Genomic DNA, 18,153 nt, shown 5'->3' with positions numbered 1-18,153 from the left:
GCGCACGCGATCGTAGCAGAAATAATGAAAGTAATGGCAAACAAACACTGCATATCTCCAAATTCAGGCAGGTTTGGAGGCCATGTAGCCTACTCATTTTAATGTAACAATTGCCGATGAGAACCGGTGTCAAAAAGGAAAAGAAAAAAAAATCATCATCATTCATGATCGATTACCATGGCAACGAACAAAGCTTCAAAGCTTCAAATTTTTGGGGGCAGCCCTAGCTTCATCCCTCTGAATGCAGGTAGTAGCCAACTAATGCAGTCTAATATGTTTTAGAGAGGCATGACCATCTTTACTTTGAGACTGACTGTGTGAGTGAGCAGAGCAGAAGTTCGCTATCTGGCAACCTCAAGTCTTGGGGGACAGGGAAGGGGGAAAACGCGCTGCTGTGTTTTGAATTTGACTGCAGCAACAGTTTCGGCCACATTCTTACATACAGCTCCTTTAAGCCCACAATACACCATGCTGACAGCAGCACGTGACTTCATAGATACTCATACTCACTCTGTCTTCCGCCAAGGTTGACTAAAAAGACCTGAAGGACAAATGACAAGGCAAAGTTGTACTTTTAAACAATTGCACAATCATTATTTGTTTTCTGTAAATATTTTACAAGAAAGTTAAAGTGTGAAATGTCAGGGTTGTAGGAGGAAGGACCCAAATGCAGGAGCGTACAGGCAGATTTCTTGCAAACTGAGCTTTTAATTGCTACAACAGCCGGGAGAACACAACACCATGACGACAAACAATAATCCAACACGGAACTGAAAGAAACATGACTAAATACAATCAAACCAACAAGCAACAGGTGAGGAGACAGGAGGGGAAAGAAATCTGATTGGAGACACACAAGGAGCAGGGCAGGGCTGACGATGTGAAACACAGGACAGGTGTGCTTGAGGAGGGAAAACACAGGAAGACAAGACAAGGACTTCAAAATAAAACAGGAAACTAGGACAAGACACAGACCATGACACAACACAGAACTTCAAAATAAAACAGGAACTAAACTAAACAGGGGAACACAGAAACTAAGGGCCTGTCCCAATATGAACACTCGATCACACTTACACACTTGGGCACTTGGCGTGCGCGTTCATGGGCTTAGTGTCAGTGCGCAAGTGTGTCCCGTTTCTCCAACGACTGAAAGTGCAGCGTGCCTGATTTGCACTTTACCCACACTTATGGTAAGACCGCATCCGAGCGGTATTTGGCCAAGTATAAATCCCACAATGCACCACGTTGAAGTCCGCCGTCACCGGCAGCCACAAGCCCGTTTAGGAAATGCGATTGAATTAATCCCAATAAAATGAAATTAACTTTCTATATCATAATTATGACTTTTTAATGTCATATTTTATATTCATCATGCTCTGTTCATGTTTTTATTTTTTCGTTTTTCTTGTTTGTTTTATTTACTTAGCCTACAGAGTTGGGCTTACATGTTTATGATCTGAATCTTGCGCATAGAGACACTTTAGGAGTAGATGAGACTGATCCAGCAGCACTGTTTATTAAAACTGTTGCTGTGCTGTGTGTGTCTTAGTTGTGCTACTGTGCGCAATGGCACAGGCTGCACTTGTCAAGTGTGTCCCGATTGCTTTTAGATATCCCCCCACACGCTTGGCCACTTAATCCATGCTTGCACACTATATGTAAATATACGTTCCGCCGGCAAAACGTCACCAAAGTGTGTGCGTAACCAAGTGCACTGAGCCAAGTGTGGAGGAATGGGACAGCCCCTAAGAGTCCAACAACAGAAAACAGAACAGAAAACCGAGCCACTAAATAGCGGAAGAGCAAGGGCCATGACATGAAAGGTCAGGACTTACCTCCCATGGCTGTAAAATAAAATATAGTGCTTAGATTTAAATATAAATATCCCATGAAAGAATACAAGCAAAATGTTAACATAACAAAAGACAACAAATATTATTTCACTGTTTTTACAAGGATACTGCAAAAACCAAAATACTGATATTTTGAAAAAATATCATGCAAATAATAGAAAATATAGCCTAGTTAATGTTTCAGTAAACAATCAGTTAAACAGCTAAAGTGGCTGGTAAGTCAGTGATAAGAAAATAAAATATATGAAAGTTGTCAGTTTTTACTTTCCCTGTTAAAAGGGTTTCCATGGAGTTTTTCCTCAGTCGATGTGAGGGTCTAAGGACAGAGGATGTTGTTACGATGCCATGTAAAGCCCTTTGAGACAAACTGTTTGTAAAAATGGGCTATACAAATAAAATTGCGTGTCCAAAATCGCTCACTCATTCACTACCTTTATATACAGTATATGTTCACTACGCACTACCCACTACAATAGCCACTCACTAGACTATACAGTACAGTTAGTATAGTGAGTGATTTCGGATACACTCTCATAGCTTACTCTCGGGCACGCACGGGCTCAGGCCTGTAATGTCTCAGGCAAAAACGGGTCGGTATCTTTTTTTTTGTCCCTCTCTTTCTTTCCCCCCTCCCCCTTTCTCCTCCATTGGCACCAACCACCAACTAACCACGCCTAACTTAAGATACATGACCTGGACTTTGCATTGTTGCAGTTTCACATTCCAACTACATACCTTAACCCCCCCCCCTTTTTTTTTTTGGTTTGCTTCTTATTTTCATTTTGGTTGTGTTCTGTTTATCGCTTGGGTTACCCCGATTATGTAGCATCTGATAGCTGCTCTACTGCATGGTAAAATTCACTTATTTATTTGTTTGGTTCTGTTTTTCTTCTCCTTCATCTTGGGTGTGTTTTGATTACTGCTTGGGCTATCACCCGACCACGTAGCAATCCATTTGATAGCTGCTATACTACATGGTAAACTCAACCCCCCCCCCCTTTATCCTCAAACTTTAGCACTTTAACCCCCACTACCCATACATCCACAACTACTCAACCACTCTCAAACACACCCACAACAAGTGGACACAGACACATCAATTTCGACCCAGGACGCCGAGCTTCATAGGACCTGTAGACCTACAGTATAGAAAGTAGAGGCTGGACCCGGCCCCTAACTGTGATTAAAGATTCTCACCTCGAAGCTGGATGTCTGGAAACAAAGTGGTGTAGTAATGGTGTTCAGCCAACTCTCCGTGCAGTAGCTCTTCATGTGAGTTGAAAAGTAATATATCCTTTCACTTTCACTCTGTCCACTTTTTTTTTTCTTTTTTTGTTAACCCTTGTGTTGCCTTAGGGCAGGGGTAGGCAATTTCTTTTTTCCAGTGAGCCATACTGACTTCGATAAAGTAAGTGAAGGGCCACACACTTGGAAATCAAATTGAAAAATGAATGAATTTGCTGAATTATATTATATTTTGCAGTCATGGCTTGTTATACACACACACACACACACACACACACACACACACACACACACTTGCACAACCATATAAACACAGGTTCTCTTTTTCTTTGTGGGGGTAACAGTAATGGGGTTATAAGATTTCTGTTATTCCCATACTCTTAATGCGTTTGTGGATTAAAGAATGGAAGCAAAGCAATTGGCTGAGATATTCTGTCGTTCTGGAAACAGTGAATCCACACACACAGCGACTGATGCAGTCACACAGCTGAACACAGCAGATCATTCATTAAGTTAAACCTGTAATGGGGAAGAAAATCTGTCCATGTTTTAACCAGGCTAACGAAGTAGCTCAGTGTAAAGAAAAAAATGATTTAGAAAGAGGAAGTACAAAAGTTCAAAAGTTCAAAGTTATCTTTATTGTCCCTGTTGGGAAATTGATTTGTAGCCAGGAGGTCCAAAACACATAAAGACATACCATACCCATACATAAATACACATAAAACACACACAGAACAATCAACCTCTGTTAAGAAAAACAGCACATATAGCAACACATAGTGGGCAGAGTAATTAATTTTCAAGTGCATTCAGAGACAAAGTGCATTCAAGTGCATTCAAACGCGAGGTGAGATAGAACAGACTGTGTGGTCAACTTGGTCAAGACAGCTGTCAATTATCTCACTGTTTAACACTGTTCAACATTGAGGAACAAATGATGAAGCCCTATCTATTTGTCCTGATACCTCCGACCTGAAGGGGGTGATCTACACGCACTCCTGGATGGAAGTGGCCTTCATCTGCCTTTTATAAAGGTCTATAAGATGGCCTCCTCCCAGAAATCTTACTGGCCACATTGATGAGGTTACCCAGCCTGTTTTTGTTGGCTATACAGTCAAGTTTCCAAACCAGGCAATAGTGCAAAATTAAAACAGATTCAATAAAACTTCTATAAAATAAAGTCATCATCTCAGCGGACACATTAAAAGTAAAAGTAGCTTAGTGTTCGGTTTGTTCTGCAAAATCAGATATAGAATATTTTGTGACTTTGTTCCATTGTCAGTCTTAAAGGGATAGTTCAACATTTTAGCAAATTGGCCCATTGCCAAAATCCCTATAGTCATAGCAGTAGGTTTGTTACCTTTAATTGTCGGTGCAAGCTATTTCTAGAATGGCGGAGCAGAGCCGCGAGCTGCTCAGAGCTACGCTATGGAGGCTAATGGGATTTCTTGGTTTCCCTCATCAAACTCATCAAATACACAATTCAACAACTCCAAAACGCTCTGGTGGACAGATTGTGACCTGCACATTCACCACGTTATGAGATAATAACGGAATGTTACGAAACTGAGTTTTCGAGGTAAATTCATGCAAAACCACTGATGCGCATCCCCGTCAGGAGCAGTTTTTCGGCAAGCAGTCTCTGCATTTGCCTCGAAAACAACTCCGAGTCATAACGTTCCATTATTATCTCATAGCGTGGTGAACTTTGAACAGCAGTCAAAGCTAGATGCTGCACAAAAACTAAATATGCTTCAAAGGCAATTATGTTACTAATCTTTGACATATATCCATGACTGTGATAACAAGTAGAAAATCTCCTGTCTCTGATAATTTTTTATATTAAAAAGAGATAAATTTGTGTTTTTCCCCTCCCAAAATAAGGGACTTCATCTTTTAAATTGGCACTTAAAGCAGAAGTAAGCAATATTTTTGTGTTAATATAAGTCTTAAATAGTTATATCTTACGACAGCAATCACTTACATAGAGTGTTTGGACCGAAACACGGGTCTGTCAGTCACTCTGCTCTGCTCTGAGCCGAGGAGAAAACATTTCTCGTATTCTACAAGTTTTATCCAATGAGGAGAGAGAACGGCATGAAGGGCTGTGTGTGCAGCCAAGGGATGCGCGTGAATGTGGTGACGTAGGGACGAGGACCAATAGATCCATGACGAGGGCGGGGGCTGCTAACTCCGTCGGCTGACAAGACGTTATGGTGCGTTCAAGGTAACCCATAACTCGTGTTTTTCCGACCTGTGAAGTCGTACCAGTTCGATCTGGTACGAGTTCACGGTTCAGAAGTTACGAGTGGCCGTTATAGTGACTTTCACAGGTAAAACAGGTCGGAGAAACACGAGTGGGTTGCCTGGAACGCTACAAAGTCGTAAGTCGTGACTTGAAGCTGTAATTTACGGTTTCAAAAGCCTGCCTGGAACGCAGCATTAGCGAAAACGACCGGATCGCTTACTTCTGCTTTAATGGGTTAAAGTCCTGAATTTTTTTTTTTTTTATATTTAATAGTTTTGATCAGGACTGATGATGATTAACAGATTTTTGCAAATTAAAAATGAAAACAATATTTATCTGATATATTTTTACAGCAGTTAAACGTTAGTGGACGTTTTCATCCACGAATACCATAAAATTGTCCAGCAACATAAATATTTGGGTATTGTGTTTGACCACAAGTTGACATTTGAAAAAAAAAGCCCACCAGAGGATGCACTTTCTTCACAGACTTTGTAGTTTTAACATGGATAACACTTTTGTGAGAATGTTTTACATCTGTTTTATTGAATCTGTTTTAACCTTTTCTTTTATCAGCTGGTTTGGCACACTGTCCCTGCAGGACAAAAATAGAATTCATTATCAAGATCAGGTACCCATCTTGACAACATCTAAGTCCTGTATAAGGCAAGAGCCCTTGCAAAGGCCCAGAGAATTCTGGCAGACACGTCCCACAAGAATTCCTACTTCTTCCTTCAAGTCACAGATTCGCTCTCCCCAAGTGCAAGACTAATTGCCATAAAAACCTCTTTTATCCCTGTGGCGATAGCCCTTGTTAATTCCACATAACACTCCTGCACTGTATGAGTATTTATTTATTTATTTATTTATTGCGCTGCGTGGGATGTATTATTTTGTAGTGTGTTGCGTATTTTTCTGTGTTGTGTATGTGTTGACCATGAGCCTCCATGTGCACGGTGAAATTCTTGGACCGGTACAAGCGAAAGCAAAAACATTTGCCAAAATGTTTTTATTGATCAAGAATGAAAGTTGGAGTTTCGAAGACGATCAGATACCGTCGTAGTTCCGACCATAAACAATCATCTGGCGGCGTTATCCCTTGACCTGCCGAGCAGCGTCCGGGAAAACCGAAACTCAAATATATTTATCAAAAATGGACCCATTAACAAGTATGGGTAATCATCCACATGAAACTCTTTTATAAAAGCAAACTCCTCAGAGTCTCTTTAATCAACACATCATTTCATTTTTGCAAAAAAATGTAATGGAGGAGAACAAGGTGTATCTAAATAAGTTCAGTTAGTCGCTCTCTCAGTTTTAGAGTCCTGACAACATTTTTGAATGAGTATAAAGAGAAAAATTTTATTGTTTTTATTCTTACAAATATGGTATAGTGCTGTTTGATACTCAATATTAAATTAAATCAGTTAATCAGAAAAATCATTTTTTACTCACTTTCATTAAGTATTCTAATTAATTGATCATTTCATTTTTGCAAAAAAATATTCACTGCAATCAACATCTGTTCATACTTTGCAGGTGAAGCTGGTCCCAGAGATTGCATCTGTCATAACTCGATTGCACACTCTGTTTTGTAAAACGCTGTCAACAGAGTTGAGGAAATTGGACTTGCCGGCACCAACCGGCCCATGGAGCAGGATTCTGAGTTGTTTGACTTCTTTGTTTTGAGGCTGATAAGACTTGACAAAACTGAGACTGGCCTCATTGTTGCTATGAATTTAAGAAACAATACATTAGAATGAAATACTATGTAACTTTTATAATGCAAAAAACTGTGAGTGGTGCTTTGCTTATTGCCTCAAGCCCGCAATACACCACACTGACTTCATAGGTAGCCTACTCATACTCACTCTAGCTTCCGCCAAGGTTGACTAAAAAGACCTGAAGGACAAATGATAAGGCAAAGTTGTACTTTTTTGAAGAATTGCACAACCATTCTTTGTTTTCTGTAAATGTCTTACAAGAGAGAGAAAGTGTGAAAGGTCAGGACTTACCTCCCATGGCTGTAAAACAAAATATATGACATTACTTAAGAAAGATTCAGGAAATCCTTCATTCCTGCTGCAAAATGCACAATGCCATTTGTTAGGCTACATGTTTACTTTTTTATGTCATTTTATATATGATATTATTTTAGGTTAGCTGCTGGACAATTAGGGATGAAAGTATTTTCTCTTCTATTCCATTCTACTCCGTGTTAGTAGCTACTGATACAAATCTTTGTATACAGTAGGAGTATCATTTGTGTAAAATCAAAACAAACTGGACAGAACTTTGAAGTAAAATGTTTAAATTACATTACATTACAACTTTCACGTATTTATGGGTATTCACATGTAAAACAAACAAACAAACAAACAAAACACTCATACAAACACAATTGTCAAAAATAAAAACCTAATGAAACAAATTAATTCAGAATATTTAGTAATTTAATGCTTTCAAAAGAAACACTGCAAGTAGGCCTACTTAAGGCAAGATGAGTGATTAGCCGACTATTTTTCAATAATGGGGGCCGTGTCCACAAAACGCGCTCTTTGCACTGACACTCGCAGTAGCCTACTTGGAGAGCTCTCTCTGTCTCTCTGTCTCTCTCTCTCTCTTGTCAAAATGCTGCTGATACTCGGTTATAAAACGCGTCCTTTGACCCTTCCGCATTCCTGCCTTGTTAATGTAAACAGGTGTAATATATAGCGACAGCTTTCAACATGGACCCTGAGGTAGGCCTAGGTCTATACAAACGAATGTGTTAATAAACCGAGCCATGTCTCCGGTCGTGCCGTTGTCAGTAACGTATGTCCCGCCCCTTCTTGATGTTGATTTGTCAGTGTGGGAAAAGTGACATTGACGAACGCTGAAAATGTCTAAAAGTTGGACAGATTTCAGCTCGAAGCTCCCTGAGCGAGGCGAGAAAAGCGGTCACTGCCAAGAGTGTTTTTTTTTTTTTTCCGTTGTGGACGCCGAACTTCACAGGACCTGTAGACCTATATAAAGTAGACACTGCATCCGGCCCCTAACTGTGATTAAAGTTTCTCACCTCAAAGCTGGAAGTCTGGAAGCAAAGTGGTGTTAGAAGTAATGGTGTTCAGGCTTGAATGTCTGGTCCTCCTTCCCAGCCAACTGTCCGTGCAGTAGCTCCTCATGTGGGTTGAAAAGTGATTGGATATCCTTTCACTTTCACTCTTTCCACACCTATTTATTAACGTTTTCAACATTACTTGGTCACATAATTTCAAAGAACGTCCCTTTTATCAGACTTGTATAAATATGTGGAAAGGAATGAAGTATAGCAACAACCTGCATAATAGGTTAAACACTGAGTTATCTCCCACAGTCAGGATACTTTCACATATTGACTTTGTGCTAGAACAGACAGCACAACTCTACATCAAATATGAATCGTGTATAACACTGTAGAAGGCTGTTCACATGATTTAACCATCACTCCAGCATTTCATCAGTTTAATATATACATTGCTGCACCACTGAGTTTGTTTGTTTTTTAATTATCCTCAGGGGATGTGAGCAAAATGATCTTAGACATAAAAGTCTGACAAGTATATCAGTGATGGCTTCTGTCTTCTGTTTTAAGAATTTAGGTGTCATATTAGACTGGATTATCAAGCTCAGACTCATTTATTGATCAAAGAAACAACATCAACTTACACAAACATCAATTTATGATCAGACCATCTGGTTTTCAAGTGACAGTTAAAGTAGTGTAGTGTAGTAGTGTTGAGTTTTAGTGAGCAAATTTAATTCAAAGCAGCAACAGAAGAGAATCATGTCAGTACTGGCTCTGTCCAACAACATTACAGTAGTCATCTACATGTAACACATTCATAGTTCTGGCATTTCTCCATTGTACTCAAGATACTGACATCTTTTTTTTTTTTCAATTATCCCATCAGATGTGGGTGTGAGCAAAAATATTTAAGAGGCTAACACAGTAAAGCTTCACACAGTATATAAATGATGCCTGGTAGCTTGTGTTATAAGAAAGTAGGTATCATATCAGGCTGGATTATCAAGATCGGGCTCATGAATTATCAAACAGGAATTTTGACGGGTTTATTACAGCAGGATCGTTGTGGTGGAATCAACCTTTTATTCAGCTGTAGTAAATTAATGTGAAGTCTGGTCATAAAGAAAGAGGTTCTACAATGAAGCCTACGACCACAACCTCCACTGTTAGTGTAGACAGACGCATCTTAAAATAAAGCTGTTGCAGCAGAGAGTTAATCACGTCTTGATTGACCAACAGATCAAAAACTTTGTTGTGAAAAGTGGCATCAAGACTTCAGATTGAAGGACAGTGTGAAATTAAATTACTTGAATGAGCTCTATTTTTGTGAAAAGAAAAATACAGAGTAATCAACATCATCAATTCTATGAACATAACATGACTGAAAATAAAAGGAAAAGTTATCTTAAAGCAAAAGCAGTATGCCTCAGCAGTTTGCAGGTCTACAGGTCGTTGAGGAAGTCTTCTCCAAAGGAAATCATCTGTTTCAGTGCGCACAGTGTCAGAGCACTAACGCCGCCATTTACTTGGATTTCTGAATTGTAGTTTTTCACCAGAAAGATGCTGTTGAGTGGAACGCCTATTACCATGTGGATTTTGTCGACCTAATTTGAAATTGAAATAAATATTGTAGATCAGGTCATTGTACAGTGGAGACCAAAAGAGAGGAAGAATCATGTTGGAACACTGAAAATTACTTTGGACATTCAAATGTTTAAATCACCAATAAAAACTAACCAGTTCCTTCAGGTATTCGCTCTTGTAGGTATTGTTTATGTCTCTTTCAACCTCAGGACAGGCTTTATCAACTTTGGTGAGAACAACCAGTTGTGGGATCCCTGTACATCCAGAAAAGTATTTTATTTTGATTCATAAATTCCAATATGGCATCATAGCACTAAGCAGTGTTGGGAAAGTTCACTTTCTACATGAACTAGTTCAAAGTTCAGTTCACAAATTTTAAAATGAACTAGTTCAGTTCATAGTTCATAATTCAAAATTTTGAACTAAGTTCACGGTTCCAAAACTGAACTAGTTCATAGTTCTTTTTTTTCTCCAATATGTTTCTACAAGCTATTATTTTTCAAAATTATTGCCTCAGCCCATATCGAACCACAGACAGCTATTATTGTAGCAGTTTTAACCAGTAGTATTAGTTATAGTTACTACTTTACTTTACCCAAAAAGTAACTGAGTTAGATGTGTCCAATGTGTGTACGTTTGTAGCCTATTTGTGTTTATTAATCCAAACAGAGCGTGAGAGAGAAACACAGACACAGACACACACACACACACACACACACACACACACACACACACACACACACACACAGCTGAGGGGCAGAAGCGCTTCTCGACCGCGCGGAGAAGCGTCTGATGTGAACAGGAGGGCCGCGGCTCGCGCGTCCGGTGTGGCCCCAGCGTAACCCCCGTCATCTTTTACCAAAGACGGTTTATAAGATAAATAGAGTATCTTTGCTTTTACTAACCAACTGGGTCAGTATTCCTCCACACAGACAGGCTCCGCGACGCGCTGTATCACTCCGCCTCTTCCATGCGCCGCTGATCCAAACAGCTGATAGGTGTTGCCAGATTGGGTGGTCTTTCCGCTACATATTAACGCCTGTTTACAGTGTGTTTTAGCTGGGTTTTCTATGGAAATCTGGCACACTACTGAACGAAGTCGAGAGCTGCGTTCACAAACGCCAGAATGAACGCGTTCACAATAACGTTCATCAAGCAGAAATACCTACGTTCAGTTCACGTTCGCCCAAAATATGAATGAGTTCATGAACGATCGTTCATTGAACGCGTTCAGGCACAACACTGGCACTAAGTATTATGTATATGACTAGTCTACACATACTAGTTTTTTAGTGGCACCTGCTCTTACCCATGTCACTGGCTTCCAGTCTGATGTCTCTCATCTTCTTCACCATTTCATCACTCAACAGAGATACAGAGTCGGCGGAAATAACACAAACCAATACATGAACTCTGTCCTGAAGAGTGGGAGATGAATTGTAGTCTTGGTGACCTTCTTTCAGTGGACATCCAGGTTGGAACTAGAAAATAATTCAGAATGGGCATTTATATTAATGATTATTTTTTAAAGTAATGCATTCTAAGCAGTTACCCGCAAAACAGTAAAATAACCAATTATAATAGGACTGACTGATATATAATACGTTCAAAATGTTGTACCTCATAACCTTCTCTCACATGTCCTCTCAGGGCCAACTTGACGTCTTCCACGGGGACTCCATTAGTGTGTTGCTCAAGGCCCATGATGTCGTTGAAAATGAAAGAATAAAAGTTGCTTTGTTCTTTTTTGATTCTGTAAGTTCTGTACTGTAAAACAGAAGCTGCAGTTATTTTTAACATATCAGCAAATTTAGCAGATAAATTTACTAGGTATATAAAAAGAGGAAAATTGCTTCATCAGGAAGATGACTTTGCACTGTAATAAATTCTGAGTTTATGCTTCTCTGGGCTACATGTAAATTAGCATTCTGTTGGGCACCGGGTGGCGCAGTGGGTTAAGCAGGTGTCCCATGTGTTGAGGCTATAGTCCTCCTGCAGGCGGCCCCGGTTCGAATCCCACATCGGATGGCCCTTTCCTGTGTGTCATTCCCCATCTCTCTGCCTCCCCATTTCCTCTATCTCTCGACTGTACTATCAAATAAAGGCATGAAAAAAGCCCAAAAAATATACTTAAAAAAAAAGAAAAAGCATTATGTTAATAGATCAGTGTGACTGACCTACTGTAAGTACAACAAATTACATTATGCACAATTACTCTGCCAGGAACTGTAGCTGTGCAGTCAGTGCCTACAAACACAGGTCAAAGCTTTATCTTGTTGTAATGGAGGAGAACAAGGTGTATCTAATTAAGTATAAAATATAAAGATAAAAATTAAAGCAGAAGTAAGCGATATATTTGTGTTAATATAAGTCTTAAATAGTTATATCTTCCGACAGCAATCACTTACATGGAGTGTTTGGACGGAAACACGGGTCTGTCAGTCACTCTGCTCTGCTCTGAGCCGAGGAGAAAACTTTTCTCGTATCCTACAATTTTTATCCAATGAGGAGAGAGAACGGCATGCAGGGCTGTGTGTGCAGCCAGAGCCAGTCTGGTGCAGCCAAGGGACGCCGTGAATGTGGTGACGTAGGGACGAGGACTGTTATGGTGCGTTCAAGGCAACTCGTAACTCGTGTTTTTCCGACCTGTGAAGTCGTACCAGTTCGATCTGGTACGAGTTCACGGGTCGGAAGTTACGAGTGGCCGTTATAGTGACTTTCACAGGTAAAACAGGTCGGAAAAACACGAGTGGGTTGCCTGGAACGCTACAAAGTTGTAAGTTGTGACTTGAAGCTGTAATTTACGGTTTCAAAAGCCTGCCTGGAACGCAGCATTAGCCAAAACGACCGGATCGCTTACTTCTGCTTTAAATAGATTTTATTCTTCCAAATGGTATAGTGCTTGCTTGAAAAATTCAATATCACATAAATTGGCTTTGTGATCAGTTAATCTGAAAAATCGTTTTTACACACTTTCAAGTATTCTTAATCAATTGATCATTTCATTTTTGAAAAAAAAAAATATATATATACAGTATATCACCACAATCAACATCTGTTCATACTTTGCGGGTGAAGCTGGTCCCAGTATTTGCATCATTTTGAGCTCGATTGCACACTCTGTTTTGTAAAACGCTGTCAACAGAGTTGATGAAACTGGACTTGCCGGCACCAACCGGCCCATAAAGCAGGATTCTGAGTTGTTTGACTTCTTTGTTTTGAGGCTGATAAGACTTGACAAAACTGAGACTGGCCTCACTGTCCCTGTTAATAGGAGAAAAATACATCAGAATAAAATACTGTGTGATTTTACATACAGTGAGGTGTAAAAACAAGCTGTTTGTAAATTAATCCCTCAATACACCACACTTGCTTCTATATACAGTACACATACTCACCCTGTCTCCCTCCAAGATTGAACAGGAATTGATTTACCTGAAGGACAAATGACATATGTTCACGTACACTAAGGCAAAGTTGTACTTTTAAATAATTGCACAATCGTTTTGTGATTTTTGAGATTGTTATTATTTGAGATATTCATTTATTTTCACCCTATTTAGAATACTGTGCAGGAAAGTGAAAGTGTGAAAGGTCAGGACTTACCTGCTCCCATGACTGTAAAATAAAATATGTGTCATTAGGGTGCATAGATTTCAATATAAATAACTCAAGACAGAATTTTGGTAATGCCTAAAAGCAAATCTTAACATACCAAAAGAGCTGAAAGACAACAAATGTTACTTTTACTGTTTATACAGGGATAGGTAGCCTACTGCAAAAACCGAAATGCTGACAAAGAGTGTATTTGGAAAAAATATCATGCAAGGGGGAAAAAAGGTAATGTTTAATTTAACAATCCATGATAACAGTTAAAGTGTGACAGTCAGCTGGTAAAGATGCCACTGATAAGAAAATGATAATGTGGAAAAGATTTTAAAATATTATGAAAGTTTGCTAAAATAAAAGTCAAGACATTTTTAAATTTCATTTTAAGTGAATATTTCTATATATCTTATATTTGTGTGTATTAATACACCAACTCTGATTGCACAGGCTGCAGCCTTTTAATTTTAACATACATCTCACATTCTTACATCCTTTCACTTTCTCTTTACATCCTTTCACTTTCTTTTACTCTCTGTTAGTCCAGTGGGAACTGAGATAAACCAACCAACAAAAGGTGTACAGAAAAGAAAATTGAATTTAAGCCCACTCTGGATCATAAAATTAGTGTAATAACTCATCTATCAGACGATGTAGGCCAAAGTTGGTGCAAAATTCTATTTTCCAGTAAATCCGTTTTCCGTATTCGGGTAAACTCGTGTTGCAGCTCGTGACAACTCGGCGCGAAAAACAGGACAAACAGCCATTTCTGTACACCTTTAAGCTACTCGCACCCTCTTCTCAACTTTGAACAACAGTATCATCCCTTGTTTAAACCCTTCCTACTTGCTCACATTTTCATGAAGAATCTGTGTTCAGACTTTAAACAACTTCACCTTTTGTAAATTGTCACAGTAAAAAAATGATCTTAATAAGAACAGTTTGTACATCTTCATGTATCACTACAGTAAAACATATCATACACAGTTCTTACCTTAACTGTTGCAACCAAAGTGGTGATGTTTTACCTGAAACAGCAATTCTGAAATTTAGCAAGTACTGTATTTGAAGTCCATTTTTATCACTTTAACCAACAATGTGACTATAGGGCTGTCAATTAACAAAGTTACCTGAAAGTGCCCTGGATGAGTTGGTGATGTCTGTTCAGTGCTGTCTGTCCTGGGCGACACCACGGGTATTTAACCTTCATTATTTGGTCACATGATTTCAAAGAACCTCCCTCTTTCAGACTGATATAAATAAATGGAAAGGAATTAAGTATCACAACAAAATGTATAATTAAACACTGAGTCACCCCCACACTCAGGATACTTTCACATTCACTTTCACATGCAGTTGACTTTGTGCCAGAACAGACAGATTTCAAAGAACTTTCCACTCCCTGACTAGTCTGTAGTATGTGGAAAATAGTATCAGCACCATCAGGATACTGTCACATTCACTTACACATGAATTTGTGCCAGGAGCAGAGCTCTACATCTCTATACAGTATGAATCAGTGTAGCACCAAGGGGTTGGTCACTATACTGTCCTCCTTAAGGTGTGACAACCTTAATTTGACAGCTAGCCACACTCCTCAGTTTCACTCAATCACTCCTTTATTTTACATGAGTGGTGTGTGTGAACATGGAGTGAAACAAAATGAAGCTTCTTGTAACACTTACAAACACTTGCTTAATATCATTTCTCTTTCACTGTGAGCTGATGTGGTTCAGGTGACAGAAGTTGCAGGAGGTGCTCAGATGTAATGGTTTAAATTTACCCCAAATCCCCATATTATGGCTTCTGGTGATCTTTTGGAAGAATTGTTTCCCCATTTACATCTGGAAATTACTTTTAAACACAAGATTCAAATTGACTTAAAGGGACAACGAGGAGTTTCTATTTGGTTATAAAAAAGTCTCACGTTAATGTGGATGAATCTATGTTACCCACACTTGTTAATGGGCCCATTTTCGATAAATATATCGTTTTGTCTCTATCGTTATTTTGTTATTATTAGTGGTGGCGGAAATGCTGGTCGAGCCAACCAGCTTTCTTTACTTTCGGTTTCGTGGCGAGTCATGAGAATAACGCCGCCGAATCGCCGCTTATGGTGGGAACTACGACAGTATCTGATCGTCTTCGAACCTCTGACTTTAATTCTTGATGAATGAAAACATGAGTCTGTCTTGCGCCGGTCAAAGAATTTCACGGTGCACGGAGGCTCATAAATGTATTGTGAAAACGCTTCGCTTTTCCAAAACTCCTCGTTGTCCCTTTAAGGTTAACACACACACGCAGAGTCACAGACATATACGTACACACACACACACAGTTTATGGACAGAACAAGACCTCAGTATGCAAATATACAGTATAAGCTATTGTGGATGCCTTGATTTATGTTACTTTGTAAAAATTTCATTTATTGTCTTATTTGTTAAGTCTTGTTCTTTGGCAATATCTGAATTTCTTCATTGGTATTTTATATTTTCGTGTATTTTATTACATTCATTCGCTGATTATTAAATGAATAAGGTTACTCAGCAGTTACTCAGTACTTGAGTAGTATTTTTACCAAATACTTTCTTACTCGTACTCAAGTAAATATTTTTATGGCTGCATTTTACTTTTACTTAAGTAAAATTATTCTAAAGTTACAATACTCTTATTTGAGTAAAAATTTTGGATACTCCCACCTCTGTCTGTTCGTCCTTCAAGAGACCAACATCTCCTCTTTTCATGTTACAGTGGGTGACATTCCATTTCTGCCGACTCTGTTGTTGGGAGGAATTCTCTTCTCAGCATGTCCAAAACCTGTCAGCGGGGGCCTGTACTGGTCTCCACAGGCTCTTCAACAGATCTGCATCTATGAAAGTACCTGGCGGAGGGTGCACACCCTCCTTTTGGGTGAGAATCATTGCATGAGAGAAGATGAGTGAAGAATCAGGGTCAGTTGAGACCAGGATAAGAGGTCTGGCATTTACAATGGCTGAGACCTCTGCCATAACGGTGCAAAGTGCCTATGGTCAGGTCAGTCAAGAATCCTACGAGCCATCCCAATCATCCTCTCCCAAGCATCCCCCATATGTGAAGAATGAGGAGGGTTGAATTCCGCAGCCTTGATCACTCAGGTACTACTGGATGCTTGGGTGTGGTTTTGATTTGTTCATTCACAGTTCAGCCTAGGTAAGATGAGGAGTTTTCTCACCAGTATTCATCTAAGCATTCATGAGTCAAACTCCATTTTTTATGATAGTCTCTTCCAAAATGGGATCAAGTTTGAAAAGAGGGCTGCCTCTTGAAATGGTTGCCCCATTCGTGAGTGTAGCAATTTCATCCGTAAAGGTTTCAGCTTGGATGGACATCCAGATGACATGCATTGGTTAAGTCAGTTCATCTGGACTGCGCACCTATGCTACAGCTATGTGGGCTATGTGTCATTGTAAATGTACGCTAGTACGACTTTGCTGTTGCAGAAGAACCTGGTGGTGTCTGGTTTGAGATCGATTTCTTCAAGAATGAACTCTGCCATCTCCACTGATAACACTGCCACACATAATTCCAGCCAGGTTCTGATTGTGGCTCAAGCTTAGCCTTCCCATGTTGAATCCCACGTTCATCTGCCTTCTCCATTAGCAGCTCTGAGGTAAGCCACTGCACCGATGGCCTTAGTGGACACATCAGAAAAGACCCACAACTCTATGTGTTCTGCCTTGGAGAGAGAGATGGCCGTGTAGGGGTGAGGAATGTGAAGCTGCTTCAAGTCCTGAAGTGAATCTCTCCAGACTTGCTATTCAGTGACTCTTTCCTCTAGAAGTGGTTCATCCCAGTCATGGACATTCATTGTCTGCTCCCACAGCAGGGGCCACCAAACCTAAAAGGTCAAACAAACTATTTATCATGACACAAGAAAGTGTTATGTGTAGCAACAGGTGTATCCACACTTTCACTTTCTCTTTCTTTTTCAGCGTCAGTTTATCAGCAGCCTTGTGACTTCAAAGACATCCAAACCAGAGACCACACTCAGTGACATTTGTAGATCGTTCACATATGCAAAGGGTCAAAATCTAAAGGACACTTCCCTACCAGTATTAATGTTGTCCTCTAATTTATGTTGTTCTCTAATTTATCAGTCTACATACTACAAACTGACAGTTGGAATTCATTTTCATGTTGATGCTCATAGTTACAGTACAGTAAAACAGCAGCAAAGGAGTTGTGTGTTTCTTCATAAATAAAACTATACAAAAGATATTTGTCCGTTAAAGTTTGGGTTATCTACACAAACAGAACAGTCTCTCGGAATGCGAACAGAAAAGGATCTGAGCAGTTTTCATTGATGCAGTCATAATGGTCAGTTGATAATAGTACCCTTTAAAGACTACATGTTACAACATGTAGGCTACAATAATGCCAAACAGTTATGGTAACTAATCTCACTTCAGACATTCATGATCCCCAGAGGATGAATTCCTGCTCCTGAATTTGAATCTTATGCCTCCATCAGTGGAACAAACTCACTATTATGAAATGGATGTCTGTATAATCGTCTGTAGCATTACC

The 18,153-nt window shown here is 39.5% G+C and overlaps 2 protein-coding genes across 2 annotated transcripts in view; both read right to left on the bottom strand.

Annotated features, from left to right (window-relative positions):
* LOC146983086 (interferon-induced protein 44-like) overlaps positions 1-1,857 on the bottom strand; it is a 5,264-nt gene extending 3,407 nt beyond the window's left edge. Inside the window, exons 1-2 of the mRNA XM_085784475.1 lie at positions 1,836-1,857; positions 511-550 (exon numbers count right to left, since the gene is read on the bottom strand). Coding sequence (XP_085640601.1) covers positions 511-550; positions 1,836-1,845 — 50 coding nt within the window. The 5' untranslated portion in view covers positions 1,846-1,857. The remainder of the gene's footprint in view (positions 1-510; positions 551-1,835) is intronic.
* Positions 1,858-9,699: 7,842 nt separating this feature from the next.
* Positions 9,700-14,748, bottom strand: LOC146983085 (interferon-induced protein 44-like). The gene is made up of 9 exons (XM_085784472.1): positions 14,716-14,748; positions 14,580-14,613; positions 13,586-13,597; positions 13,378-13,414; positions 13,045-13,243; positions 11,600-11,746; positions 11,289-11,460; positions 10,133-10,233; positions 9,700-9,999 (listed from the first exon to the last, which is right to left on the bottom strand). Exons 3-9 carry the CDS (start codon positions 13,593-13,595, stop codon positions 9,838-9,840), a joined length of 828 nt encoding a protein of 275 aa, XP_085640598.1. The 5' UTR covers positions 13,596-13,597; positions 14,580-14,613; positions 14,716-14,748; the 3' UTR covers positions 9,700-9,837.
* Between the last annotated feature and the right edge of the window lie 3,405 nt (positions 14,749-18,153).

This window comes from Trachurus japonicus, chromosome 8 (assembly GCF_045865225.1).
Source record: "Trachurus japonicus isolate A0001 chromosome 8, Traja_1.0".
NCBI classification, from domain to species: domain Eukaryota; kingdom Metazoa; phylum Chordata; class Actinopteri; order Carangiformes; family Carangidae; genus Trachurus; species Trachurus japonicus.
This window is presented reverse-complemented; position numbering and strand designations above follow the sequence as displayed.

Excerpts from the sequence above, each read along its gene's own strand:
- LOC146983085 (XM_085784472.1), bottom strand. Across the intron at positions 11,461-11,599 it reads ATGTGAGAGAAGGTTATGAG|TTCCAACCTGGATGTCCACT; the intron begins GTACAACATTTT and ends ATTATTTTCTAG. Across the intron at positions 10,234-11,288 it reads ACTGGAAGCCAGTGACATGG|GGATCCCACAACTGGTTGTT; the intron begins GTAAGAGCAGGT and ends CTGGATGTACAG.